The sequence below is a fragment of the Artemia sp. Qi Xiang Cuo genome, chromosome 12 (genome assembly GCF_049724085.1).
Source record: "Artemia sp. Qi Xiang Cuo chromosome 12, ASM4972408v1, whole genome shotgun sequence".
In the NCBI taxonomy this organism is placed as follows: Eukaryota; Metazoa; Arthropoda; class Branchiopoda; order Anostraca; family Artemiidae; genus Artemia; species Artemia sp. Qi Xiang Cuo.
Window position 1 is genome coordinate 2,715,191 of NC_142805.1, and position 27,806 is coordinate 2,742,996.

Consider the following 27,806-nt stretch of genomic DNA (forward strand, 5'->3'; position numbering starts at 1 on the left):
TTATTCAATGCCGGCGAGCCAAAATAAAATCTGCATTAACTAAAAAACGATCAGAAATTAAATAAAAAAACAAGTTTTTTAAACTGAAAGTAAGGAGCGACATTAAAACTTAAAACGAACAGAAATTATTCCGTATATGAAAGGGGCTGTGTCCTCCTCAACGCCTCGCTCTTTACGCTAAAGTTTTTATTGTTTAAAAAAAAGAGTTGTGAGAAAGTCAAACTTTAGCGTGAAGAGTGAGGCGTTGAGGAGGGCACATCCCCTTTCATATAAGGCATATGTTATGTTCGTTTTAATTTTTAAGGTTGCTACTTAATTTCAGTCTGAACAAGTTGTTTTTTTTTATTTAATTAGATTACCTTTCAAGATGTGATAATACAACGTTAATGGCAAAACTTATGATCGGTCTAATTTTTAAACGTGCTCTTTACTTTCAGCTGAAAATATTTTTCTTTTCATTTAATCAAAAGACATGATTTTCATTTTGTTGACAAACAGAAATTATTCCGTATATTAAAGGGGCTGTGCCCTCTTCAACGCCTCGCTCTTTACGCTAAAGTTTTTATTGTTTAAAAAAAAGAGTTGTGAGAACGTCAAACCTTAGCGTAAAGAGCGAGGCGTTGAGGAGGGCACAACCCCTTTCATATACGGAATTATTTCTGTTCGTTTTAAGGTTTAACATCGTTCCTTACTTTCAGTTAAAAAAACTTGTTTTTTTTATTTAATTTTTGAACGTTTTTGAATTAATGTAGGTTTTGATTTTGGCTCACCGTACATGAATAATAAAAAAAAATTTGCATATTAATTTTACTTTTTTTTTTATTAAATGGCTTTTTCAAAACTTGTTTGATTTTATTTACGAACGTTTTGATTAGTAATAAATATATTTAACTTACGAATTAACTTACGTAACGAACTTCTGTATTCATTGATTTTTAATACGTATATTAGGGGGTTTGCCCCCTGGTTAATACCTTGCTCTTAAAGCTAAAGTTCAAATTTTGTTCAAATTCTTTAAAAATGACTCCTTAATCTCAAAGGCCGTTAATTAGAATAAAAAGCTCTTATGAAAGTACTAAAATTCTTTGCCTTGAAGAGCGAGGTATTGACTAGGGGAAAAACTTGTTTTTTTTAAATATAATTTCTGATCTTTTTCTTTAATAATGCTTGGAAATGCGGCGCCCCCCATATAGCAATGTCCCTTCCCCAATGAAAACTTACTGCATGGAAGATCCTCCCATATAACCCCCGACCCCCCCCCTTCCCACCTACCAGAAAAAATCCCCCTGAAAACGTCTGTATACTTACCAATAACCAATACTATATGTTAACACTTGGTAAATTTCAAAACTTTCAGCCCTCTCCCCAGGGATTCCTGGGGATTAAGTCATCCTAAACGACATAGTTATCATATTTTTGACCATGCTGAACAAAATGGCTATCTCAAAATTTTGGTCAGGTGACTTTGGGAAAAAATGAGCCTGGGAGGGGGCCTAGTTGCCCTCCATTTTTTTGTCACTTAAGAGGTTGCTAGAACTTTTAACTTCTGTTCCAATGAGCCCTCCCATGACATTCTAGGATCAATGGGTCGATACGATTACCCCTGGGAAAAAAAAATAAACACGCACCTGTGATCTTTCTTCTGGCAAAAAATGCAAAATTCCACATTTTTGTAGATAGGTGCTTGAAACCTCTACAGTAGGGTTTCTGATACGCTGAATATGATGTTGTGATTTTTATTAAGATTCTATAGCTTTTAGGGGGTCTTTCTCCCTTTTTTCAAAAATCAGCCAAATTTTCTCATGCGCTTAACTTTTGATGTGTAAAACTAAACTTGATGAAACTTATATACTTAAAATCAGAATTAAAATTTGATTCTTTTGATGTATCTAATGGTATCAAAAATCCGTTCTTTAGAGTTTCGGTTATAATTGAGCCGGGTTGCTCCTTACTTACAGTTCGTTACCACGTACTGTTTGATATATTTTTTGGGTTAAGAGAATAAGATATTTGCGTCTCATATGCCATATTCTATTCAAAGTACAAACTCTATAACTCGTAATTAGCAGACCCATATATACGATCGATATGTCTGTGTATCCTTGGCAAAAGCCAAAACAAGAGACATTTAAGTTTTGTGATAAAAACCAGTTTTTTGACATGATGCCTATACATGCCACATTTCGATAGAGTCGTTTTTGGTTTAGAATTGGCATGTCATCACCTTCGTATTAGCTTAAGAAACAAAACAAGTCTTGTGACGTCAGCTCTTAAACATGCCCCTTTTCGACAAGAATTCATTTTTGTTTCTATGTGGCATGGCCGCATAAAACCTGTTTCAAACATGCCACAAAGCGGCTGATCCTGTTTTCGACCGACCCTTTTATCTGATAGTGAAAATTTAACAGCTTATGATATGCATGGCTATGTTGCTATTCATGTCCCTAGAATGGTAACAACGTGCTCACGGGGCATATCTTTATTTATAGAATCAGATATTAAATTTAGTAAACAGTATGACCCGAATCCTTGTTTAATTCAGTAGTGTCTTATAGTAGGACTGTTCATTCTCTTGCCATTGATCTGAAAAGCCAGTTTTCATGTGATACTGTTTGTTTGTTTTATAAGCCCCTGCTTTTCGAACACATCTGTTCTGTGATTTGCTTTATCAGTTTTCTGGTGTGGGGACTTTCTCTAAGAAACGTATTTGTGTTTTGGGAGATTTTAATTGTAATATGTTAAACGTTGGATCAAGTGATGAATGTGACCATCTCTTTGATGTGCTTTCTTCTTCTGGGCTACTTCCTTCAATTTCTTTTCCTTTTCGTGTTGATCCTACAAGAAATTCTGCCACTTTGATAGATAATATTTTCATTTCTCATTCTCCCAAATTGAACTTTACTTTTGGTCTTGTTTTTACTGATAGGTCTGACCACTTCCCTATTTATCTATCACTTTTTGTGCCTAAAACTGAGATTGCTGTGGATGAGCAAGGTGAGCCTTCAGAGTAATGATGGATCTAGTGTTCTTGAAGCTAATGATGTTGAATGTGAAACAAGTTTATTTGTGTGTCGTATGGGAGCTCTGTTGGATAAGCATTTTCCTCTTAGGAAGGCAAAGGAATTCTATACCCAAATGCCCATGGATGTCAAAAGGTCTGATCAATGCTACACATATGAAGGCGTGTCTGTTCAAGGTTGCATGTAAACGTAAAACACAGGATGTTCTTTTGAAGTATAAACATTATAAAAATGCACTTACTTCTTCACTACGTGCTGCCAAACAGCTCTAGTTTTCGCGTCGAATTGATGAGTGTAAGGGGAACTTGCGAAAGGTTTGGACTGTAGTTAATGAAGCTATTTCTTGGAAGAAACTCAAACAGCCCCCCCCCCCCATGTCATTACAGGAAAGCTGATGGATCTATTGTGGATGAAAAATCTTCAGCAAACACTTTCAATTCGTATTTCACCACTCTTCCTTAGGTTCCCATTCAAACCAAGAGTAGAGTAAGTAGTTTTTCTATAGCAGAAAAGTCATTTTTCTTTTCCCCATGCAGTGATATTGAAATTTATAGTATTATTTCCCAGCTTCCAAGTAGCCGTTCAGTTGATGGTTTTGGTTTGAGTTATAATGTTCTTAAAAAAATTGGTCATTTTGTTTCTAACCCCATCTTGCATATAACTAACCTCTCTCTTTCTTCTGGTGTTTTTCCTCATTTATTTAAAGTTGCTAATGTTTTACCTTTGCATAAAAAAGGTGATTCATTTCTAATTTCAAACTATAGACCCATTTCTCTTCTTCCTGTCATCTCTAAGGTTGTTGAAAGGGTAGTGTATTGTAGACTCTCTTCATTTGTATTTAGTACTAATACGACTGCAGGAAATTCTATCATAACTAACAATCAGCATGGTTTTGTCCCACTTTCTCTACCTCGTATGCACTTTCAGATGCAACAGAGTTTGTGCGTTTCAATCTGGAAAAGGGCTTGCGTGTTTTGGGTCTATTTCTTGACTTTTCAAAGGCCTTTGATATGGTTGACCACTCTGTTCTTCTGTCTAAACTATTTTTATTTGGAGTGCATGGAGTCCTACTAGAATGTTTAACGTCTTATCTGTCAAGAAGATCTCAGTATGTTTCGGTTAATGGTACTTCTTCCACTACTTTACCTATATTGAAGGGTGTTCCACAGGGCTCTGTGCTTGGACCACTTTTGTTGTTAATTTACATTAATGATATTGTTGATGGTCTTCATTCCCTTGTGCACCCTATTCTCTTTGCTGACGACAGTAACTTTTTCATTGCTGCAGTGGACCCGCCATCTGCCACTTCTCTAGCTTAAGGTCCTTTTGATAAAGTAAAAGATTGGTGCTGGTCAAATGGTATGACTCAACAGCCAAAAAAGTGCCATTGTACATTTCAGAATCCCTTATCGTATAAAAGACGTAAGGGAGCCAATCATCCTGACTTATGGGAATGATGTTATACCGCAAGCTGCTATGGTGAAATTTCTCGGTGTGTATCTTGACTGTTTTCTTTCTTTTAAAACTCATATAACTCACACCCATTCCCTCATCCTCCGCCAGTCTTCAGTCTCACCGGGTTAACTCATTTCTTCCCCCAGATGTTATGCTTTCTCTTTATTATGCCTTTATTTTTCCTTACCTTTCTTATTGCTAATCTGTCTGGGGTAATACTAATAAATCTCTTCTCTGCTCACTTCAAAGAGCCCAAAATAGGGCAGTGAAGACTACTTTTCTTCTCCCTTGGCTTTACCCTTCCTCTGATCTTTATAATGATACTGGAATAGCTCCAATGGATCGTATTGCGGGTAAAAGTAATCTTTATTTAGCACATTCTGCTTTTCTAGTTACACTTCCACCGCCTCTGCAGCAGTTTTTTTCACGGACAGGCTCAGGTAGGTACTCTAATTTTTTACGTAGTTCTTCTCGTAGACTTATTTTACTCAAACGTTCATCTACAGCAGCAAAGAGGTCTCCTGTTTATAAATCAATTCTATTATGAAATTTTATCCCTCCAGATGTCCCGCTATTTCTGTCGGCAAAGGCAGTTTTTCGTCGGGTCTTTCCAGTTTAGTAATTTCTCTCTGTCCTTCGTTTATTTTCCCTCTTTTCTCTTTTCCTAGTGTTTGTCCTTTTTGTTTTTTCCCAATTGATATATCCTGTCTTTCCTCTTTCTCTACTTCTTTGGTTTTTATTTATCGTTATTATTATAATAGTTTGTAGTTTTTTTTTTACTGTATGCTAGTGTTTATTCTCTTTCATTTTATTTCATATCTATTGTTCGATTTAGGGTAATATTTATGGTTCTTTTAGCGCTTTATTATTGTGTTGTATGGTTTACAACAAGCCAAGCTTCTTGGGCCGAATAACTTTTCTTTACGTTTGTAATAGTGTTTTAGTATTAATAAAATGATTTATTGATGTTTGATTGATGATACCCTATACAAAATCAATAGGTGTGGTAAATCTGTATCCCATCGGTATTTACATAGCAACGTCAGTTAGTCATTTTCGCTTGACAAAATTTACCGTTATCCGTCACAACTTAGCTTTAAGGCCCTAACAAGAAGCAAAGCAAATCACACAACTAAAATATAAGGTAGGTCCAGACAGAAATTAAACTTTATTTTGGCATTCAAATTTCTGCCGTTGAGAAAAAAGTGTCTTCGTTTAGGCCAATATTTTGGCTTACTTTTATTTTCGAGCAAAGCAAGAAAATGTAATTCTTCAGCCGAAAAATAAACAAAATCTTTCTGTTTATGCACTGGTAATAATGTGTCATAGATATTCTTTTACAGATATTCTATAAAAACATAGATATGCTTCTGGCAATGTACCAAAAAAATAAAGCAAAGAAGAAAAAAAAAGAAAAGAAGAGAGCACAAAAAGGCAAAACAACAACAAGGATAATTTTCAGCCAGGGAATGACGAAAGCAAAGCAAATATTTTGGCAGAGACCTACACTATCCTCTTCACTGCTCAACAAAATACAACAAAAGAAAAAACTAACCTTTGGACGAGAATAACCTTAACAAAAGTGAAAAAGTGACATTCATTGTCACCTTCGTTTTTGTTATTCACTGGTTTGAAAGTCATCCTCGTCGTTCATATTGTTTGTTCTATTTTCTTCACTTTTTTTGTACGTTATGTATAGCCAGTGTAGTCTCAGAGCCTGTTTAGTTATTCAAAGGATTTGTTTTTAGAGGTTTTCGAGGGCTTCAGAGGATTTCACCAATGAGACATACTAGCCAGAAATCCGGGCATCGACCACACTTGGACATTTTTACTTGACAAAAAATGACCATTTTTTGTCGAAATATAGACAAAAGAGAAGCTAAAAGAATGTCTTTTCTTCGAGAAATTTTTTAGAAAGTCAAAGATTTTCACCAATTAGAGAAACTAGCCAAAACTTCACGTAGCGATATCACATGATAGATTTGCTTGAAAAATTACCATATTCGGCTAGAACTTGGCTTAAATAGAAGCAAAATGACTACCTTTAACTCTTCTGTCCCTTGATTCTTCGCGCTGTCTACTCCGCTGATCCGTCATATTAGTTCGAGGCAAACTACGCTGCTCTTGTGCTGTTAAGTGATCTCGCCGCCTTTCATGATCTGGTGGCGCTTCTGATAGGAAGTTCGATGGGACGAGTCCTCGCTGACCACGAATTTCACCCATGAAAAAACCGTCATCATCCATATCACCATACACATAAATGATGTCACCTTGAATAAATGTCCTTGTGGAATAAAATCATAAGCAATACATTTTTGTGTTATTTAATTTTTTCTATCTCACTTGCTCTTTTTGTCTCTTTTTCATCTTTTTTTCTCTTTAGTAGTGTTGTTCTATGATTAAGTAGTCCTATATCCTTTTCTTCCTTGTCCCTCCCCGTGTTCTCTGACCATAGAGCCTTGCTGGGGAAAACACTCTAGTCTGTTTGCTTATTCACATTTGAAGATAAAAATTTTGTTGATATAATGATTTGCTACAATACTGAGATCAACAAATTTAATTTCAAGTTGACAAAACGATGAGACGTAGTAATTTTTTTTTTCTTACCCTATTCAGTGCTTGACTTCAAGATACGAAAAAAACTTTTGTGCCTTATATTACCGAAAAAATTAAAAAAATATCCAACTAATTTAATTCTTGTTTGTTGTATATGTCTGCATTTCTGCTCCTTTTTATGTTTTAACTGGTCCTTTTTAATTTTATAGTTTTATTTTTTTCATGTTTTTACATGATATGGCCCGTAGCCTGTATGTATACACATGTTGTTTTTTTTATTTTAATTTTTTATCGTTTTTTTTCAAAACTGCAGAAAATAATGGTGCATTTTTTGTTTTCATCTTTCTTTATGTTATTCTGTTTGATTCCCAAATACAAATTTTGCCCAGCCAGGCTTGTGATCGTTATTTTTCGTAATAAATCTTGTTTTATCTATCTTTATCTATCTCTTGTTTTAAAATATTTTAAGCTGACACCTTAGCTCAACACTCTCCAGTGTAGCAAAAAAAAGGATAAAAGCCCAGAGAACTACAAGAAAGACACACCCTAAAAAGAAACACTGCCCTTTCTCAAGCCATATTGAAGAGGCAACGCTAATGTTTGTTTTATTGTACTATGATACTAATGTGTGCTTTTAATGTTTGCTTTTAAAGGTTACTTTTATGCGTGCTATGTGCTTTAATCTACGTTTTTATTCTTCTTTCTGTGCTAAGGTTGTTTTATTTATTGTTTTCTGTATTTTCTTTGTCATACTTACAACACCATTGAAAATATTGCCTATCTCCGCTTTACTATTGAAATTTCAACAGTATTTAGAGATCAGAAATATAGAGTCTATCCAATAAGAAAACCAAAAGCAGTCGATTTATTTTAGCAACATAACTTGGGACCTATAACTGAAAATCTGGTTTTACGAATTTTTTTTCATCTTATTTTTTTTTTACTGAATTTTTATCTCTCATCAGTCATCTTACCAACTTTAAAATTTAAATTGAAAGAAAATTTCTCTTACTCCGGCTGTAAGACCATCTTTAATCCTTTAATTGCGTGTCAAATGGTTTAGAACACCCTTCCTGAGGAGGGTCGAAAGTTATTACTCTTTTACTAATTGGATTGATTGCGATAAATTTTAGTTTTTAAAATTTTTAATAGGTTGTTTGCCTGATTTCGTCTTTCTTTTCGAGTTTTCTTTTTGTTCTATTTTGCAATTCTATTTTGTTCTATTTTTATTTTCCTTTCTGCACTCAAGTGGTTCTACATTTCAATTTTCTCTTTTGCCTCCTCTTGTGTTTCCTGGGTAGAGAGCCATGTGGAGGAATATGCTGTAGCCTATGTGTGTGTTTGTTTTTTTTTTAATGATAATAAATCGATTAACTGGCCTTGATTCATTTTAATGCTGAACTATTCATACTTAGTTCGAAGCTTAGGTGATTTTAAATCCTGTACTTTTAAATTTAGTTTGTAACACGATTTGAAGGCATTTTTTTAAGATCCGAGATAATTCAAAGAAATCTAACGTGTTTGTTTAGACTTTCTGATTTCAAGATCACTGCTTTTACTGTCTCGGCTTTAGTGCCACTGATACCTCGAGTATAGTAATATTAAATAAATAAAAAAAGTTTCCCAGCATGTTGTTACACCGACACCGATACCTCGAGTCAATTAAATTAAAAAAAAAATCAAGTTTTTTCAACTGAAAGTAAGGAGCAGCATTAAAACGAAAAGAAATTATTAGTCCAGAGAACAAATTAAACGAATAGAGAAAATTATAGAAAACAAATACTAAAGTAGAAAACTAATACAAATATTGTACTGTCATGCTAATAAATTCAGAGAGAGTAGTCAATCCGGACTTGTCCCAGTTATAGATAGGTATGAGGCCACAATTGGTGATAACAAAAGAGTTCACGAGAGTCACCAGAGATTTTTTCCCCTAGAGCTATGTCTCTGGATTGGATTTGAATTATTAATTGAGTTGGTAAAATAGTGCGCCACTCTTTCCCTGCTTAGCTTGTGACTTTGGGGATTTTTGAGGGGGAACTGGATTTTTGTTCATATTTTGTTGGTATGTTTTTCTCCCATGTTCTTCCCCTGACAAGAAATTTTGCGGGGTAGACTGTGTTGAAGTTGTTTTTAGTTGATGTAATTTTTTTTTTTAATTTGGGACTGAAAAATAATACGTGGCTATTTCAATAGCAAAGTTTGACATAAGTTAAAGGAAGAAAAAAAAAAGCAAGAACAACAGTGATACCAAAACTAAGCTTGAGCAAACCTGAACTTTGAAAGCGTAATAAAATGACGAAAATATTTGCTTCAGGATATGACAAAAAAAATATACTGTATAAAATAAGTATTGGTTTTCTTACGAATAAAAAATGGAAGGGCGGAAGGGGGGGGGGGTATGAAAATATAATTATTCAAAGTCCTGATTTACAATAGTAAAGGGGAATTCGATTGCACGGAGATCACAAATTTAATTTTTTACTTGAGAATAATGATAGAAAAAAAAGAGTAACCTCTTCTACTGTCTAAAGACAATAGCGGATCCACGATTTTAGGAGGGGGGGGGGGGGCTTGTTACAAAAATTTTTCATTCTAAATTAAGCCTGACGAACTTCTGATATTGAAAGTTGCATGCCTCTGCTTTTATTTGTTATTTAGCTGTCAGTTCCGTAAAACTATCCACAAAACCACATTTATAAAAACACTATCAATATTATATAAAGAATAATCGCCTCCTATTTCCACAATTATCAAATCTATCAATAACGCTTTCTACACTTACGACAATATCACGGTGAACATGAAGAAGAGCAAGTTCGGTGAGTCTTTCCTCCGTCATTTTGTTTCTTAGCCACGTTTTCGATTTTCCCAATGTAGAAAAACGTCGTTCAGCAGACGCCACACTGACAAGTAGGGTTATGAGGATCTGCAAGAGCGTTGAAATATTCGGGGAAATATCAGCATCGCAGGTGTGTTTCTGTAAAGTTTCCCCCAGTGTTTCAGGTATTCTACATGTGCCTGCATTGCTTTCTCTCAGACAAACCCACCGAGCTTTCCATATCGTCGCTTCTCCGGATCAGAGCGGATTTACAAATCGATTGGAAGGAGAAACCGATTAGTGACCAGTAACACACAGATTAATCGTATCTGTAAATTGCTGCTTGTTCGTTTCCATACAATTTATTGGTAAGAAAATACTGAACTTGAAAGTGTCCAGTGTTTCTACAGAAAAACGGATTTCTAAGTCTGAAATAATCGTGTCCAACAAGGGAATAAAAATTGACAGTATTTAATGTTCCTCGTGTGAATTGAATGGCAGATTAGCGCGATTTGTTTGCTCTTTCGCTATTTTTCGGACTTTTGTTTCTAAACCGGTTGTTTCTAAACCGGTCTACGCTCGGTTGATACTCTAGGTTCTTCGTTAAATGTTGTTTTTACCTCGCTTTCACTCTTCCAACGTTTGACTTTTTCCAAACTCTTTTTCTCAAATAGACAACTTGAATGGTTACTGTCAGATCGAAGGATGTGACAGCAGTCAATAAGGATATTGCTTTTGCTGTAGTTGTGCATTCTGCCCAGCAACTGATGATCTCAAGAGCTCCAACAATTTTAGGGAGCTCCACCACGAACTGCATTAAGGAATAATGCCTTTCGATCCAGCGACTTTCACACATGCTAGATGCCTGTGCTTTTATTATTCTGGTTAAAACATAATTGCGCTTTGAAGAAGAACCAAAAGAAGCAACTCTTTCTTTTATTGCTCCGATGTAGTTTCAAACACTCTGAACAGAAGACGTTTTTAACATACAAAGACTTAGAGCATGATTGAAACGTAGGTGAAACAGGGCATTCTTTACTACCTTTTGAACTTCTTTTACTACAGCACCACAATGTGCTGAAACCATCATATCACATCCAGCAGTATGTTCACACAATTTTTAAAGTCTAGTCTAAAAGATAAAAAAAACACAACATTTCCAAGCGTTTCCCCTTTAATGATTGGTTCGAAGTTTTCAGTACTGTCCGAGTATGATGTTTTTCGTAGGTTAAAAAAAAAAACGATATCCTCACGTCTTGTGCATTTATACGTATTGAGCATACCAAATGGCAATACTTAGTTGTGACTCGTGTAACACATCCGTTGTTTCATCAACAGCCGCACTGTAGAACAAGGCAGAATGAACTCGTGCAAGAATTTTTTTAACACAACGTTCATTTAATTTATTCTGCGTTGTTTTGCTAATATAAGGAGCATTTGCACCTGGGCTTTCCAAATGTCGTTTTAACGTGATATCACGTTACACGGTACCTTAAAAGTTCTAGAAAGTTCCCTTCGTTTGTCAATGGGTCCTATACTGCCAATAATTCTTCATTGTTTCTATGGCCACGAAGAGCGATGTTCTGTCGACCCAAGAAAATTATTGATTCTACAATTGGCTTCAATCTCGCTCTGTTTTCCTGCACTTTTTGGCTGCTTTGTTCGTTTTCTAGGCTTAAAATGTTAGTTTTTGGTGTTGGTGATGCTAGTGAATCACTGTCAACACTAAAATTCTCGCTATTTCTATATTCAGTTAGACGTAGGTCGTCCACTTGCCTAGCTCTCGAAACAAAAAAGTTGTTGACTGCTGTCTTCGCTTCGACATCATAACTGGTTAATATTATCCAAAAATTTCATACTGTTCAAACCCTTCTATAGTTGCAACAAACCATAAGGTATGTCTGTTATTGCAGTCATTTCAAGAAATTGCTTAGTTACTGAAAAAGAAACAGGTTTTGATATGAACACTTTTTCAAGCTTCAACGATTTAAGTGATGACATGTCACAAAATGCATTGTAAGCTCGAGTGATACCAAATACTGGACACTTCCCTAAAGACTTAAGGCGGGCAGATCAAGTGTCGTTAACCCTTTTCAAACATGCGTTGATCCAAGAGTTGATCAAGCCAAGCCAAGAGGAGGGGAGGCAGTAACCCCCTGGATCCACTACTGTCTACAGACCAATAACAGCTTACATAGATTCGCTTTTAGGCTTTCTAAGCTGATCAGTTAAGTAATAGGGTTTGATTAAACTTGCTTTTTAATATATTGGCTTTATTGGTATTTCATTCTTCAGCTATTTACTTGTGAAGCCATCAGAGATTTATGTGTGACTACCGCAAAGTTTCATATGAGATTAAAAAAAAATAAAAGAATAGGAAGAAGGAAAAGCAAGAAAAAACGGTGTCGCCAAAAAAAAGTTTGAGAAAGCCTAACTTTCGAATAAATTAAAAAGAAAAATAAATATATTTCTTCGGAGAGCCAGGAAGAAGACAAAAAAGAGATGAAGTAAAAACAAGTGCTCCGTTATCTACATAATATTATTCACTTTTTCACCTCCTTTAGCGTCTTGTGAACAAAGGTGCCATTTAGTGGTAAAAGGCATATTCTTCACTCTATCGCAGTCTTTACACAAATTCTCGATCATGTATTGAAAAACTCACTAAAAGGAAAGCTAAAGTGCACCCCACGTGATGCCATTTCGTGGCCCCCATATATGGCCCCCATTTAGGGGGCCATCATAATGACCCCCTATGCCATTTTTATTCCTTATATGAAATACTCTTGTTTTTTAAGCAATCAAACAAGTACATATACAGGAATTATTTCCGAAGGGTAGGAGAATGCACAAAATTATATGGAATGAATTCTAGAAATAAACGAAGGTTTCGAAAGGGGTGGGTCACAAAGCTCCCTAAACATCATTTCACTCCACAAAGTATAAAAACTTAATGAAGAATTTTCTGAAAACGGTGATTAAATACCATCTAAGTGAATATTTTGGCATTATGATTGATATCCGTCTTTAGCTCATCATTATTTTATGAATTCTTATTGGTTCCTTGGTTTTATTTCAGGTTCACTTATTTTTCTATGATACATATATGACAAGCTAGATACAAAAATATCTGAAAGAGAGACAAGCTTGTTTTGTAAAAAAAAAATAAAACAATTAAGAAATAAATATACGAGTATGTTCGATCAAATTGAAAGACGTGACAAGCAAAATATATAAGAAAAGCAAAAATAAAAAATGTAACTTTAATTTTTCACCACGCCACAGCAGACATCCGACCCGACGATACATAAAAAATAATCTCAACCAGCAATTTAACAAGAGTATTTGCATAATATTTTACTGAAGACGGCTATTTGTCATATAACCGAGATATTCGCTTATATTATGTTTTAATCATTGTTTTAGAAAATTATTCATTGACTTCTATTTTGCGTAATGAGAAAGCAGTGTGGTCTTTTTTATTATTCCATATATGAAATATTACGGTTCTTTAAACAATTGAAAACTACCTGCTTGAAATGATAATTCGACATCAGCATCAACATTAGGTGAGAGCTCCCGTGGATCATAATCATAAAGTGCAACCATTTTCTTCATAGGCATATTCTGATAGATATCACCCCATCGATCCCCACGACTACCTTGGCCAGCACCTCGGCCACCATTCCGCCTCCCCTTCCTTTGTTCTGATGGCTCTGGATGGTCCTAAAACATTATGAGAGGAATGTTATATGGTAATTAAATACTTGGACAAAAAAAAAGAAAAACGAAGAAACTCATACAAGAAAACGAAGAAATTCTCATAAAGCTTTACAAAAAGCTTTAACACGGTTAGCAAATCCTAGTAACCAAAAGAAAATTGCAATGATATTCCTCTTGATTCAATGTTGTCTGTTTCGAGGAAGACTTATGATTCTTTTTCTGAAATCAGCCCCTTGAATCCAGATCAGACTTTTCCGCTTAAAAATATTTTGGAGTCATTTCATTTCTTTTCATTTTCTACTTGCCTGGTAAACTTGATCAAAGTGAGGTGGGTTTTCGGATTGGGTTAACTAACTCAGTAAATAAATAATCTCAAAAAAAGATTTTTCTTTCGTTGCTTGCTGCTTGAAATTCAGTTTATCCTTCATGTCCGACTTAATTTTATTCTCGAGAAAATATTCCTTATGGTGTATGCGGTGAACACAAGGAATTAAAAAATACTTTTTAATTGTGTTTTCTATGCATAAGATCATGGATGTGTAATATTGACAAGGCCCGTCTTGTATACCTAATTAGTAAAAGACCTTTTTTGCAAGTAAAGACGGTGATAAAGTATCCTTTTGGAAAAAATTAAAGTCCTTAACTGCAAGAAATAATCCAATGTAAGCTGATTCTATATCTGAACACTAAAATACACACTGGAAATTCCTAAGAACTAAGAAGTCCCAAGAAAAAATCGTGTTTTTTTGGCAGTAATATAAATTGAATGAGAAATTCAGCGATTTTGTGACAGTGCTGATCAGTGACAATTATTCCAAGGGGAGAAGTTTTCACACTTAGTTGCGACTCAATTCGTCTTTGTATCCCGTTTGCAAGTAAAAGGCTGGTGAGAGGCTAAAGACTACTTTGGTCGTTGTGCGAATCGGCAGGGCAGTTGTATTACATATCCCCAATTAAAAAGAATCCTCTTTTGTTCACAAAAATCCCAAAATATTCGCTGAATATGATATAAAATGGGCATTGTTTAGAATACAACTTCAGTTTTGATGAGGACGTTAAGGAAAATATTTTTTTGGCTGCAGTATTACAAGTTTTCCTCAATTTTATCTCTCTGAGCATCCAGTCATTCCCCCCTACCCCCAATTAAAAAATTTAAAATTGAAGCACTGAGCCAATTAATAAAATAAAAGCAAAGAAAAAAGACGGAAGTACTAGGACAGATACCGAAAGAAAAACAGGATATTCGACAGGAAAATACTTTTTTATTAACAAAGAAGTTCGACAGGAGACCGTTCTGTATTAACAAAGAGGTTCGATCAAGTTAAAGCTCAAATTTTGATTTTTAGCGTACACAAATCAATAAATAAAAGAAAACAGCACTTTCAAATTTGAAAGAAACCTGTGCGGGATGGCGCTTACGCGAAAGTCCACATAACAAATCACCTATTAGATAAAATAGTTAATTAAATCCATTATAAATAAATGAAAATAAATAGCCTTGTTATAAATATAAAAAACGAGATAAAATGAAAATACATTTGAAAAGTACTTTTTGAAAAATTCTTAGTACAAACCAAATTTTCCGAAGGCTTAACCACATAGATATATCGATAGTGTTAAAAGTAATAAAATTTTCAGCTTTTCCGTTAAATTCTTTCATTATTATCGTTACCTTTTTTTACTTCCTTTTTCTTACTTGTTTCACTTAAACATGTACAGGCCCTATATTAAAGGCCCTATATAGAGGCCCTATCATCAATTAAAGGCCCTATATTCTATGGACATGCTAAACTAAACTGAAAACAATATGAATTGCAAAACTATAAGTAAACGAAGGCTCCTAATCCTGAGTAGCTGTCGAATGTTCCAGAAGCCTTATAACAAATATAGTAATAATGAAATCTGATTTTTTGAATCAGTTTAGTGAAAATTTACTCAACCATATAAAAATAGGAAGAACAGAGTTAAATTTTTATTTAAAAGCCTCTATTTTCAGTTACGCAGTTATTGGCAATAGGGGCTACCAAATTGAAAAGATAGAAACGAAAAAAACAGCAAAAAAAATAAGCTTCCACCAAACAGCTGCAAAAGGTGTCGTTTTTGTTTGAAGGTGTAGCTGTCTTGGGGATAAAAGAGATTGTTAATAGTTGAATATTAACGGACAAAACGCGCTGTGAAATTTGACTCATTATTTTTGCTTGTTTATTTTCACGGTTCACCGTAGTAAAACTGACAAAAAAGCTTAATAAACATTAATAATTAAAAAATATAAGCCCTAAATGCTTAATAATTTTGGGACAACCAAAACTCCTCCGGTTAGACTTAAGATAGCTCCAGGTAAGGAGAAAAAATTCGTTAGTTTAATGTGTTGATGAATCAAATTAACGTTGGAGCTTAGAGTCAAAACTCTTTGAACCGTGAAACTTATCATCACAATCATGAATATGGTCATAATCTAGTGAAATCGGAAAAACTGGAAAAACTGGAAAGCCATATTATAGCCATATAGCCATATACATATAGCCATATAGCCATATTAACGTTGGAGCTTAGATTTAATACTCTTTGAACCGTGAAACCCTTCCCCCACAATCATAACTATGGTCATAATCTAGTGAAATTGGAAAAACTGGAAAGCCATATTATAGCGATATACATATAGCCATATAGCCATATTAACGTTGGAGCTTAGAGTTAAAACTCTTTGAACCGTGAAATTTATCACCACAATCATGACTATGGTCATAATCTAGTGAAATCGGAAAAACTGGAAAAACTGGACAGCCATATTATAGCTATTTAGCCACATACAATGCTTCGAAGAAAGTCGGATACACAAGTAATAATCTTTTCGCTTTTAGTCTTAATTTTGTCTTTTTTTTTTCTTTTTTTTTGCAGCGACCAAACATGATTGAGCGTGTACTGGCAATTATACCCTCACGAGGGTAAAACAAAGGTACTCAGGAGCAAATGAGAATTGCGACTAGAGCACAACCAAAAATATAGTGGAGTTTAAAATTTATGTATTAACCTTCATCAAATCCTGTGCGATACGTTCATCATCCACTTGAACTTCAGACACCATATTGCACGGCACATAGCCAGTCCTGCCGTTGCATTCGCCAAAGTAGAAACCATCAGAATCTTTGTCGGCAAATACCTAAAAAGAAGAAGAAGCTACATAAATGATCGATACGTTTGAACGGAGGCAAATTAAATATTAGTTTAACAAATGTGAGATTTAAATTTCTCAGTAACAATAGAATTATAGATTACATGTAACTTTTATAAATTAAATAAAAAAACAAGTTTTTTTAACTCAAAGTAAGGAGCGACATAAAAACTTAAAAGGGACAGAAATTATTCCGTATATGAAAGGGCTGTCCCCTCCTCAATGCCTCGCTCTTTACGCTAAAGTTTTTTATTGTTTTAAAAAATAGAGTTGTAAGACAGAGTCAAATTTTAGCGTAAGGAGCGAGGCATTTAGAAGTGGACAGCCCTTTCATAAACGGAATAATTTCTGTTCGTTTTAAGTTTAGATATTGCTCCTTACTTTCAGTTGAAAAGCTTGTTTTTTTAATTTAATTTCTGGTCGTTTTTTTAAATGATGCTGGGAAATCTGGCGCCCCCTTCATAGCGATGTCCCTTCCCCCATGAAAACATCCTCCATGTAAAGATCCTCCCACGTAACCCCCGGCCCACCCCCACCCCCTACACTACCAGAAAAAATCCCCAGTGAAAACATCTGTATAACTTCCCAATAGCCAATACTGTATGTGAACATTGGGCAAAGTTCATAGCTTGCAGCCCTTCTCCCGGGGACTGTGGGGGATTAATCATCCTCAAAGACATAGTTATTGTATTTTTAAGCCATGTTGAACAAAAGGGCTATCTCAAAATTTTGATCGGGTGACTTTGGGAAAAAGATGAGCTTGGGAAGGGGCCTAGTTGCCCTCCATTTTTTTCACTTAAAAATTGCACTAGAACTTTTAATTTCCGTTCAAATGAGCTCTCCCGCGATATTCTAGGACCACTGAGTCGATACGGTCACCCCTGGGGACAAAAACAAAAACAAAAACAAACAAATAAACACGCATCCATGATCTTTCTTCTGGCAAAAATACAAAATTTCATATTTTTGCAGATAGGAGCTTGAAACCTCTACTGTAGGGTTCTCTGATGCGCTGAATCAAATGGTGTGATTTTCATTAAGGTTCTATTATTTTTAGGCTGTGTTTTCCCCTTTTTCGAAAATCAGGCAAATTTTCTCAGGCATGTAGCTTTTGATGGGTAAAACTTAGCTTTTGATGGGTAACTTATATATTTGAGTTCAGCATAAAAATCTGATTCTTTTGATATATCTATTGGTATTAAAATTCCGTTTTTTAGAGTTTCGGTTACTATTGAGCAGGGTCACTTCTTACTTACAGTTCTTTACCACGAACTGCTTGATTGGAATATATCGGATATGAGGCTAATTTTGTGTGTTCTTTCAATCGTTATACACTAAAGAGAAGAGAAGAGAGAGAGAGAGAGAGAGAGAGAGAGAGAGAGAGAGAGAGAAAGAGAAAGAGAAGAGACAGAAAGAGATGTCAGAGACAAAGAAAGAGAGGAGAGAACAAGAGAGGGAGAAAAGAGACACTGAGAAGAAAAGAGAGAGTAAAGAAAGGGGAAAGGATATTCTAAAATTTTGCCGCTTTCTCTCTTTCTCTAAAAAAGGGGAAAAGACAGATGTGATTTTCTTAAATAATTATGCAGGTGGGTTCGTAGCTTTACATTCCATACCCCGTGCGGTGTCCCTGGGTCATTTAAACACAAACAAAACCCTATATTTCCTGTCTTCACATTAAATTACATTTAAGTCAATGCAGCTATTCCTTATTAAAATTACAGTATATTACCAGCTTTATAGCCAAGGATTCTTTACAAAAACACCTACAACTTTGGGGACGAGCTTCTTAAAATTCATGCGGGACAGGATCGTCAAAGCACCAAAAATGCGTGAATTACGCGAAATATAATGGAACACAAAAAAATTTCATTGAAAAAGAAGGGACATGGAACTAAATATAATGGCCCTGTGCACTTGCCCCAGTTCACGACGATTCAGGAGCAGGGGGCCAAATATATTTTTCAATTTGGCAGCAATTTTATTGCTTTTTCTGTCTTTTTCAGCGAGAATACCAAAAAAGTATTTTGTATTTAACCTACCAAAAAATGTGTTTGAACTAGTAACGAACTAGTTTTAAATGTGTCAATATCTAACTAATTGGATTATATTTCATTTCGTTCAAACAAACAACATCTAAAGTGAAATTCATGGATTGCTTGCAAAACTTTTTGCCACTGACTTGGGTTTGCGGGAGTAATTGACTCGTATTGCATCACTTTTGAAATTATAATTGAAACTTGATAAACTTTTATATGATTACGGCTTAAGGATTATTTATGGATTGTGGCTTTGAGTTAGTATTCAGCACTATTATCATGCGAGTCGTGCATTGAAATACTTGGACTACTTGCATTTATTTGTAAATTACTGGATTACTTGGCCCACTCAAAGATAAGTAATTATTTATTTTCAGTGCTACGCTCATGTCAAAATTCAAGCCTTTTGACATTGCTCTCGCTAGTTTCAAAAGTTACCCCCCTTGGCCACCAATTGTTTTGCAGTCAAAAACTGGTGCTAAAGGATTATGGAGATATATAGTTTTTTGCTACGGCGATCACTCTGAGCACCAAGTGGCAGAGACTAATTTGAAATTACTTTCGGATAACCCTAGTGGTGGCAAAAAGAACGGAATAAGATGTCGGTAATGCATTTACCGAACTGGATTCGTTTCCAGACATCTATAAATCGTCATCACCTACTTATCTAGCATTAAACCCAGCGAGCGTTATTGCAGAAGATTCACTGGCACCTAGCCTAATCCTGCACAAATAGCTTTTACCCAGGATGAATTAAATCACACACAAGCGAATCTTACAGCTGAGATTTTCCGTTAAGTTAAGGCTGAACTATCAGACCCTGATATAGCAAATCAAGCAATTGATACTATAGTCAAAAAAATTAATGATGCTACTTCCATTGATTACAACCCAAAATTTCAAGAAATAGAAAAATCGCTCAAACGACTATTTGCAATGGTTAAAAGCTTGGAAAGTAGGATTTTCTCATTGGAATCGATAGTGGAGGATTTTGTGCCAGAAAAGATGTTGAATTGCTTAGTGATGAATGGAGTAAAGCAGAGGCCTGGAAATGATCTAAAGAAAGAAGTACCGGTTATAATTAAAGACAAGATGCTGGTCCCTGGCTTTGAAGTCAACAATATTGTAAATGTTTATCTATTTAGTTTGAATGACTCTAATGATCAATCTAAAGTGTCTTCAGTGCTAACACGCTTCAAAAATGCTACAATAGCTCGAATTATTTTCAAAGCTAAGATTAAACTAGCAAAAAGTGGAATATTTTGCCAGAATCGCTGACAAAAAACCGTCGGGAAGAATTAAATGCGGCAAGAGATTGCTTCGGTAAATTTCATGTGTGAACTGACCACGGACAAATTTGGCCCAAACCACCTGGTCAATCAATGATACGAAAGATTCGAGCATTCGCAGATTGTGCTTAGATATGGTATTTTTGTTGTTTTTTCTTTGTTTTTATTGTTTTTTTTTTGTTTTTTTTTGCATGCATATTTTATGATTTAATATCATGTCTAAAATGTTTTGTCTTTTTTTACTTGCAAATTAGAGACGTTCCCAGTTGAAGGACGATTTTTTTTAGCTTGAAAACAACCCGTTAAATGTTGTAAGCATAATTAATAATTCTATTGGTTATATTAATAGAGATTTGACCACAATGAACCCCCCAGTAACGGGTAAATATGTTTCTAATGTAAGGGAGGCTGTCGAACGGGATAAATATTTTTCAATGCTCCAGTTGAATATTCAGGGTCTTTGTCCTTCAATCGCTCATCTAAAACATATTGTTTCTGATGAGCTACCTGATGTTGATGTTGATGACCTACCTGATGGTTTATGCGAGACTTTCTTAGATCCTAAGAATAATATGCTTTTGGATTTGCAAGGTTATAAAATGGTGCGACTGAATCGACAAAAGAGGGTCAAGTGTGGTCTTGCTTTGTATATTTCTAAAAATCTCCCATATTCTCTTAGAATTGATTTATCCAGAAATATTGAAGGTGTCTTTGAGTCAATGTCCGTAGATATTAAATTTGGAGGTGAGGATTTAATTTTTGGTATTATTTATCGAAATCCTAGTGGCTCTATTCCACTGTTTCTACGCACCCTTAATGATCCACTGGATTATGGGAGATTTTAATATAAATTCGATGGATATAAGGTCTTCTGTATCTTTGGATTTTCTGCCGTCCATGCTTGCCGAAGGTACTTTACCTTCTGTATGTATCCCATCTCGCATAACAGAGAGTACGTCATCTCTGATTGACAATATTTTCTGTAAGGCTACCTTAATCCAAAATTATGTTTTAGTGAATGACATTTCTAATCATTTCCCTGTTTACTCTAGATACAGTTTTGATAAATTGACTATTGAAAAGACTGGTGAGTCTGATAAGAGTCCTTTTAGATTTGGTGAAGTGGAATTGACGCTTCTTAGGCCAAGATTGGCAGAAATTTCTTGGGGTAATTTTGAGAGTGATTCCGATTTTCGTAATTTATTTGATACTTTTTATGTGTCTATTAAAGAAGCTGTTCTTGATATTTGTTCTGTTTCACCTTCTGATCGTAAGTCTAAGAATGCTAGTCCTCTAAATCCTTGGATGACCCTTGGTCTCCTTAGGAGTTGTAGGGGAAAAAATAATCCCTGGAGGGCCTTTAAATCTGGTAGCCCCTCAATGAAAGCTGTTTGCTTTCAGCGATTTAAAATTTATAGGAATATTTACAATTCTGTGTGGCGAAACGCCAACTTCCAGTATTATTTTAATTGTTTTTCAGATTGTGGTAAAGATATACGAAAAACTTGGCAGGTTATAAATTCTGTGCTAAGGCCCTCTTTTCAGTCTCCATCAGTCCCTTCTTTTTTGGATCTCGATGCCAAAATTATCGAAGGTGAGCTGAATGTTTATGATGAATTTACTTCATATTTTGCGAATATTGGTAAAAGGACTGCTTCGGCACTTAATTCTTCGCCTTCAAGATCCAACTTCAGGTCTTGTCTTGGACCACCTTGTATGAAGTCAATGTTTTTGGAACCAGAAATGGGAAAGAAATTGCTAAAATTGTTATGGGACTGAAAAATTGGTCGTCGTCTGGCCCTGATAGTGTTCCTACTAAAGTAATTAAGTTCAGACTTCCTTCCATTATTTCTCCCTTAACAAAACTTATTAACATCTCCTTTCAGCATGGTATTTTACCGAGTATTCTCAAGCGTGCTCGAGTCATCATATTATATACGGGGGGGGGGCGGCACGAAATGATCCAGCCAACTATCGGCCAATTTCTTTGTTGTCTGTGTTTAGGAAAATATTTGAGAAAGCGATGCTTTCTCGTGTTAATAATTTTCTTACTTCTAAAGATTTTTTTCACTATTTTCATTTTGATTTTCGAGCAAATCATTTAACTGAGCATTCTTGAACAGTTTTACTGAATTATCTTTACTCTGCCCTAGATTCCCGTTTGATTTCTGCTGCTTTGTTTCTGGATGTTCGTAATGCCTTCGATTCTTTAACCCACAGTGTTCTCACCATGAGGTGTTGACCAGGGGGTCCCTGAAGGGTCAGTTTTAGGGCCGGTACTGTTTTTAATTTATGTAAATGAGCTAATTTTTGCAGTTAGAAATAAAATTCTCTTTATTGCTGTCGTCTATGTCGTACCCATAACCACAGTTTGCATACCTCGGATTCTCTTGTTACTTTCGCCGATAATACCACCCTTATTACTTCTGGGAGAACAGAGGATGAGGTTCGTACAAAGTTAGTGAACCTCTTCGAGAGAGTTTCAATTTGGTTTGATGCCAAATCTCTTGTCTTAAATGTTTTTAAAACTAGTTTTTTAGTTTTTTCTCGTATATCCCAGGCTTGTCCTCAATTATCTGAAATTCCTATATCCAAAGGCTTTATTAGTAGACCAAAGGATGGCCATGTCCGTTTCCTAGGTATCCTCCTAGATGAAAATTTATCTTTTAAACACCATATGGATTTGATTAAAGCGAAGGTGTGCAGAAACCTCAATATTCTAAGAAAGCTTAAACATAGATTTCCAGGACCAATTCTAAGAATCCTATTTTATAGCTTAATTCATTCTTATGTTTCCTATTGCCCAGTCATATGGATGTCTACTTTCCTTTCTTTTATCAAACCGCTTTTGAATACTTACGATAAAGCTATAACTCTTATCCAGGTTATAAATCGTTCGGCAAATAAACCGTTACTTGATATTAAGAAAACTTTATATTCTTTCCTGTGCGTCTTTCGCTTTTCTTCAGCTCCATGGTGATATCCCTAGGCCCCTTAGATTTACGTCTTCTTTTGTATCTGATCGGTCAAATAATCAGCTCCGTATTTCTCTAAATTTCCAGATTCCGCATACACCAGCAATAAGATCCGATTTTAATCCTCTTATTGTTTGTCATTTGACATGGAACACTCTTACCGATTCGGCTCGAGAAGGCCACTCGTTTGGCACCTTCAAAAGGCTAGTAAAAAAAAATGTTGTTTTCATGTGAGTAGTAAGTTATATAAAGCCCCAACCAGAACATGCAAACGGTACAAGATAATAGTGTATACAATATGAACGGTACATTGGAATTGCGCAAGGATTTTTTTTTTGATAAGAATTGCACAATGAATGTATCGTTTGACTACAGGTTTTTTTCTGTTATTGTTGTCAATTGCACAATGAATGTACATCGTGTTCCAAGGCAGATTACCAGACTGGTTATTAGGAAAGGTTTTTTAGGGAAAGCTGTCAATCACCCATGTGTTATCCACAGTTCCATTTTTGAAGTCTGTGGAAACAGTTTGACGTGTTCGGTGAGATTATGTTCCTTGGCGTTTGATTGACATTTGCAAAAAAGGGGTAATTAGTGATTGGATAATTTTTTAACGTGAAATCTCTGAATAAAATATTTTTGGAGCATGTACTTGACGATGGATAAAAGGGTTAAGGTGATTAGCAATTACGAGCAAGGATCCCCCCACTGGTTCCTGGCAGTAGGCTACGCATATCAAATTGCTGTACTGTGGGTTAGGTAACATGATTAAACAAGCTTTTACAATCGGAATTCATTGATTGACATTTGCAAAAAAGGGGTAATTAGTGATTGGATAATTTTTTAACGTGAAATCTCTGAATAGAATATTTTTGGAGCATGTACTTGACGATGGATAAAAGGGTTAAGGTGATTAGCAATTACGAGCGAGGATTCCCCCACTGGTTCCTGGCAGTAGGCTACGCATATCAAATTGCTGTACTGTGGGCCGACTTGCTAGCGAAAAGGGATTCTATGGGTCGTATAGGAATTGTTCATTTTGAATATCTTTCGTGAAATGCAAGATTTGGAATATTTCAGTAGTGTTTTGTTGTGCTTTACCTTGTCACAGTTACATTCTCTTGATTTTTCAAAAGTTCATTTTGAATATCTTTCGTGAAATGCAAGAGTTGAAATATTTCAGTAGTACTTTGTTGTGCTTTACTTTGTCACAGTTACATTCTGTTGATTTTCAAAGTTCATTTTGAATTTCTTTCGTTGAAATGCAAGAGTTGGAATATTTCACTAGTGTCTTGTTGTGCTTTACCTTGTCAAAGTTACATTCTCTTTATTTTTCAAAGTTCATTTTGAATTTCTTTCGTGAAATACAAGAGTTGGATTATTTCAGTAGTGTTTTGTCATGATTTACCTTGTCACAGTTAAATTTTATTTATTTTTTAAAGTTCATTTTGGATTTCTTTCCTTGAAATGCAAGAGTTAGAATATTTCAGTAGTGTTTTGTCGTGGTTACCTTATCACAGTTACATTCTTTTGATTTTTTAAAGTTCATTTTGGATTTCTTTCGTTGAAATGCAAGAGGTGGAAGATTTCAGTAGTGTTTTGTTGTGCTTTACCTTGTCAGAGTTACATTCTCTTGATTTTTCAAAGTTCATTTTGGATTTCTTCCTTAAAATGCAAGAGTTGGAATATTTCAGTAGTGTCTTGTCGTGGTTTACCTTGTCACAGCTACATTCTCATGATTTTTCAAACTTAATTTTGGATTTCTTTCGTTGAAACGCAAGAGTTGGAATATTTCAGTAGTGACTTGTTGTGCTTTACCTTGTCACAGTTACATTCTCTTAATTTTTCGAAGTTCACTTTGAATTTCCGTCGTGAAATGCAAGAATTGGAATATTTCAGTAGTGTTTTGTTGTGCTTTACCTTGTCAAAGTTACATTCTGTTGATTTTCATAGTTCATTTTGAATTTCTTTCATTAAAATGCAAGAGTTTGAATATTTCAGTAGTGTTTCGTTGTGCTTTACCTTGTCACAGCTACATTCTCTTAATTTTTCAAAGTTCATTTTAAATTTCTTCCGTGAAATGCAAGAATTGGAATATTTCAGTAGTGTCTTGTCGTGGTTTACCTTGTCACAGCTACATTCTCATGATTTTTCAAAGTTCATTTTGAATTTCATTCAGTGTAATGTAAGAGTTGGAGTATTTCAGTTGTGTATTTTTGTGCTTTAACTTGTAACTTTTGAATTATATTTATTTTACGAAGTTAATTTTTTATTTATATATTTAAATGAAATGGTTTTAATATTTAAGTAGTGTTTTGTTTTGGTTTAACTTATCACAGTTACATTCTCTTGATTTTCATAGTTCATTTTGAATTTTTTTCACTGAAATGCAAGAGTTGGAATATTTCAGTAGTGTTTTGTTGTGCTTTACCTTGTCACAGTTACATTCTCTTAATTTTTCAAAGTTCATTTTGAATTTCTTTCGTGAAATGGAAGAATTCGAATATTTCAGTAGTGTTTTGTCGTGGCTTACCATGTCACAGTTACATTCTCTTGATTTTTTCAAAGTTAATTTTGGATTTCTTTCATTAAAATGCAAAAGTTGGAATATTTCAGTAGTGTTTTGTTGTGCTTTACCTTGTCACAGTTACATTTTGTTGATTTTCCTAGTTCATTTTGAATTTTTTTCATTGAAATGCAAGAGGTGGAATATTTCAGTAGTGTTTTGTTGTGCTTTACCTTGTCACAGTTACATTCTCTTAATTTTTCAAAGTTCATTTTGAATTTCTTTCGTGAAATGGAAGAATTGGATTATATCAGTAGTGTTTTGTCGTGGCTTACCATGTCACAGTTACATTCTCTTGATTTTTTCAAAGTTTATTTTGGATTTCTTTCATTGAAATGCAAGAGTTGGAATATTTCAGTAGTGTTTTGTTGTGCTTTACCTTGTCACAGTTACATTTTGTTGATTTTCCTAGTTCATTTTGAATTTTTTTCATTGAAATGCAAGAGTTTGAATATTTCAGTAGTGTTTTGTTGTGCTTTACCTTGTCAGAGTTACATTCTCTGAATTTTTCAAAGTTCATTTTGAATTTCTTTCGTGAAATGCAAGAATTGGAATATTTCAGTAGTGTTTTGTTGTGCTTTACCTTTTCACAGTTACATTCTGTTGATTTTCATAGTTCGTTTTGAATTTCTTTCAATGAAATGCAAGAGTTGGAATATTTCAGTAGTGTTTTGTTGTGCTTTACCTTGTCACAGTTACATTCTCTTAATTTTTCAAAGTTCATTTTGAATTTCTTTCGTGAAATGGAAGAATTCGAATATTTCAGTAGTGTTTTGTCGTGGCTTACCATGTCACAGTTACATTCTCTTGATTTTTCAAAGTTTATTTTGGATTTCTATCCTTGAAATGCAAGAGTTGGAATATTTCAGTAGTGTTTTGTTGTGCTTTACCTTGTCACAGTTACATTTTGTTGATTTTCCTAGTTCATTTTGTATTTTTTTCATTGAAATGCAAGATGTGGAATATTTCAGTAGTGTTTTGTTGTGCTTTACCTTGTCACAGTTACATTCTCTTAATTTTTCAAAGTTCATTTTGAATTTCTTTCGCGAAATGCGAGAATCGGAATATTTCAGTAGTGTCTTGTTGTGGTTTACCTTGTCACGGCTGCATTCTCATGATTTTTCAAAGTTCATTTTGGATTTCTTTCGTTTAATTGCAAGAGTTATAATATTTCAGTAGTGACTTGTTGTGCTTTACCTTGTCACAGTTACATTCTCTTGATTTTTTGAAGTTCATTTTGAATTTCTGTCGTGAAATGCAAGAGTTGGAATATTTCAGTAGTGTTTTGTTGTGCTTTACCTTGTCACAGTTACATTTTGTTGATTTTCATAGTTCATTTTGAATTTCTTTCATTGAAATGCAAGATTTGGAATATTTCAGTAGTGTTTTGTTGTGCTTTACCTTGTCACAGTTACATTCTCTTAATTTTTCAAAGTTCATTTTGAATTTCTTTCGTGAAATGCAAGAATTTGAATATTTAAGTAGTGTCTTGTCGTGGTTTACCTTGTCACAGCTACATTCTCATGATTTTTCAAAGTTCATTTCGGATTTCTTTCGTTGAAATGCAAGAGTTGGAATATTTCAGTAGTGACCTGTTGTGCTTTACCTTGTCACAGTTACATTCTCATGATTTTTCGAAGTTCATTTTGAAATTCTGTCGTGAAATGCAAGAGTTGGAATATTTCAGTAGTGTTTTGTTGTGCTTTACCTTGTCACAGTTACATTCTGTTGATTTTCATAGTTCATTTTGAATTTCTTTCATTGAAATGCAAGAGTTGGAATATTTCAGTAACTTTTTGTTGTGCTTTACCTTGTCACAGTTACATTCTCTTAATTTTTCAAAGTTCATTTTGAATTTCTGTCGTGAAATGCAAGAATTGGAATATTTCAGTAGTGTTTGGTTGTGCTTTACCTTGTCACAGTTACATTCTCTTGATTTTCATAGTTCATTTTTTGAATTTCTTTCGTTGAAATGCAAGAGTTGGAATATTTCAGTAGTGTTTGGTTGTGCGTTTACCCTGTCACAGATATATTCTCTTAATTTTTCAAAATTCATTTCGGATTTCTTTCATTGAAATGCAAGAGTTGGAATATTTCAGTAGTGTTTTGTTGTGGTTTACCTTGTCACGGTTACATTCTCTTGATTTTTCAAAGTTTATTTTGAATTTTCTGGTGAAATGCAAGAGTTGGAATATT

The 27,806-nt window shown here is 34.6% G+C and overlaps 1 protein-coding gene across 1 annotated transcript in view; it reads right to left on the reverse strand.

The window, feature by feature from the left end:
- The window catches only part of Rbp (RIMS binding protein), a 439,820-nt gene that overhangs the window by 59,960 nt on the left and 352,054 nt on the right, over positions 1–27,806 (reverse strand). The window contains exons 22-25 of the mRNA XM_089098234.1: positions 21,692–21,780; positions 16,604–16,732; positions 13,380–13,575; positions 6,518–6,745 (exon numbers count right to left, since the gene is read on the reverse strand). Coding sequence (XP_088954360.1) covers positions 6,518–6,745; positions 13,380–13,575; positions 16,604–16,732; positions 21,692–21,780 — 642 coding nt within the window. The remainder of the gene's footprint in view (positions 1–6,517; positions 6,746–13,379; positions 13,576–16,603; positions 16,733–21,691; positions 21,781–27,806) is intronic.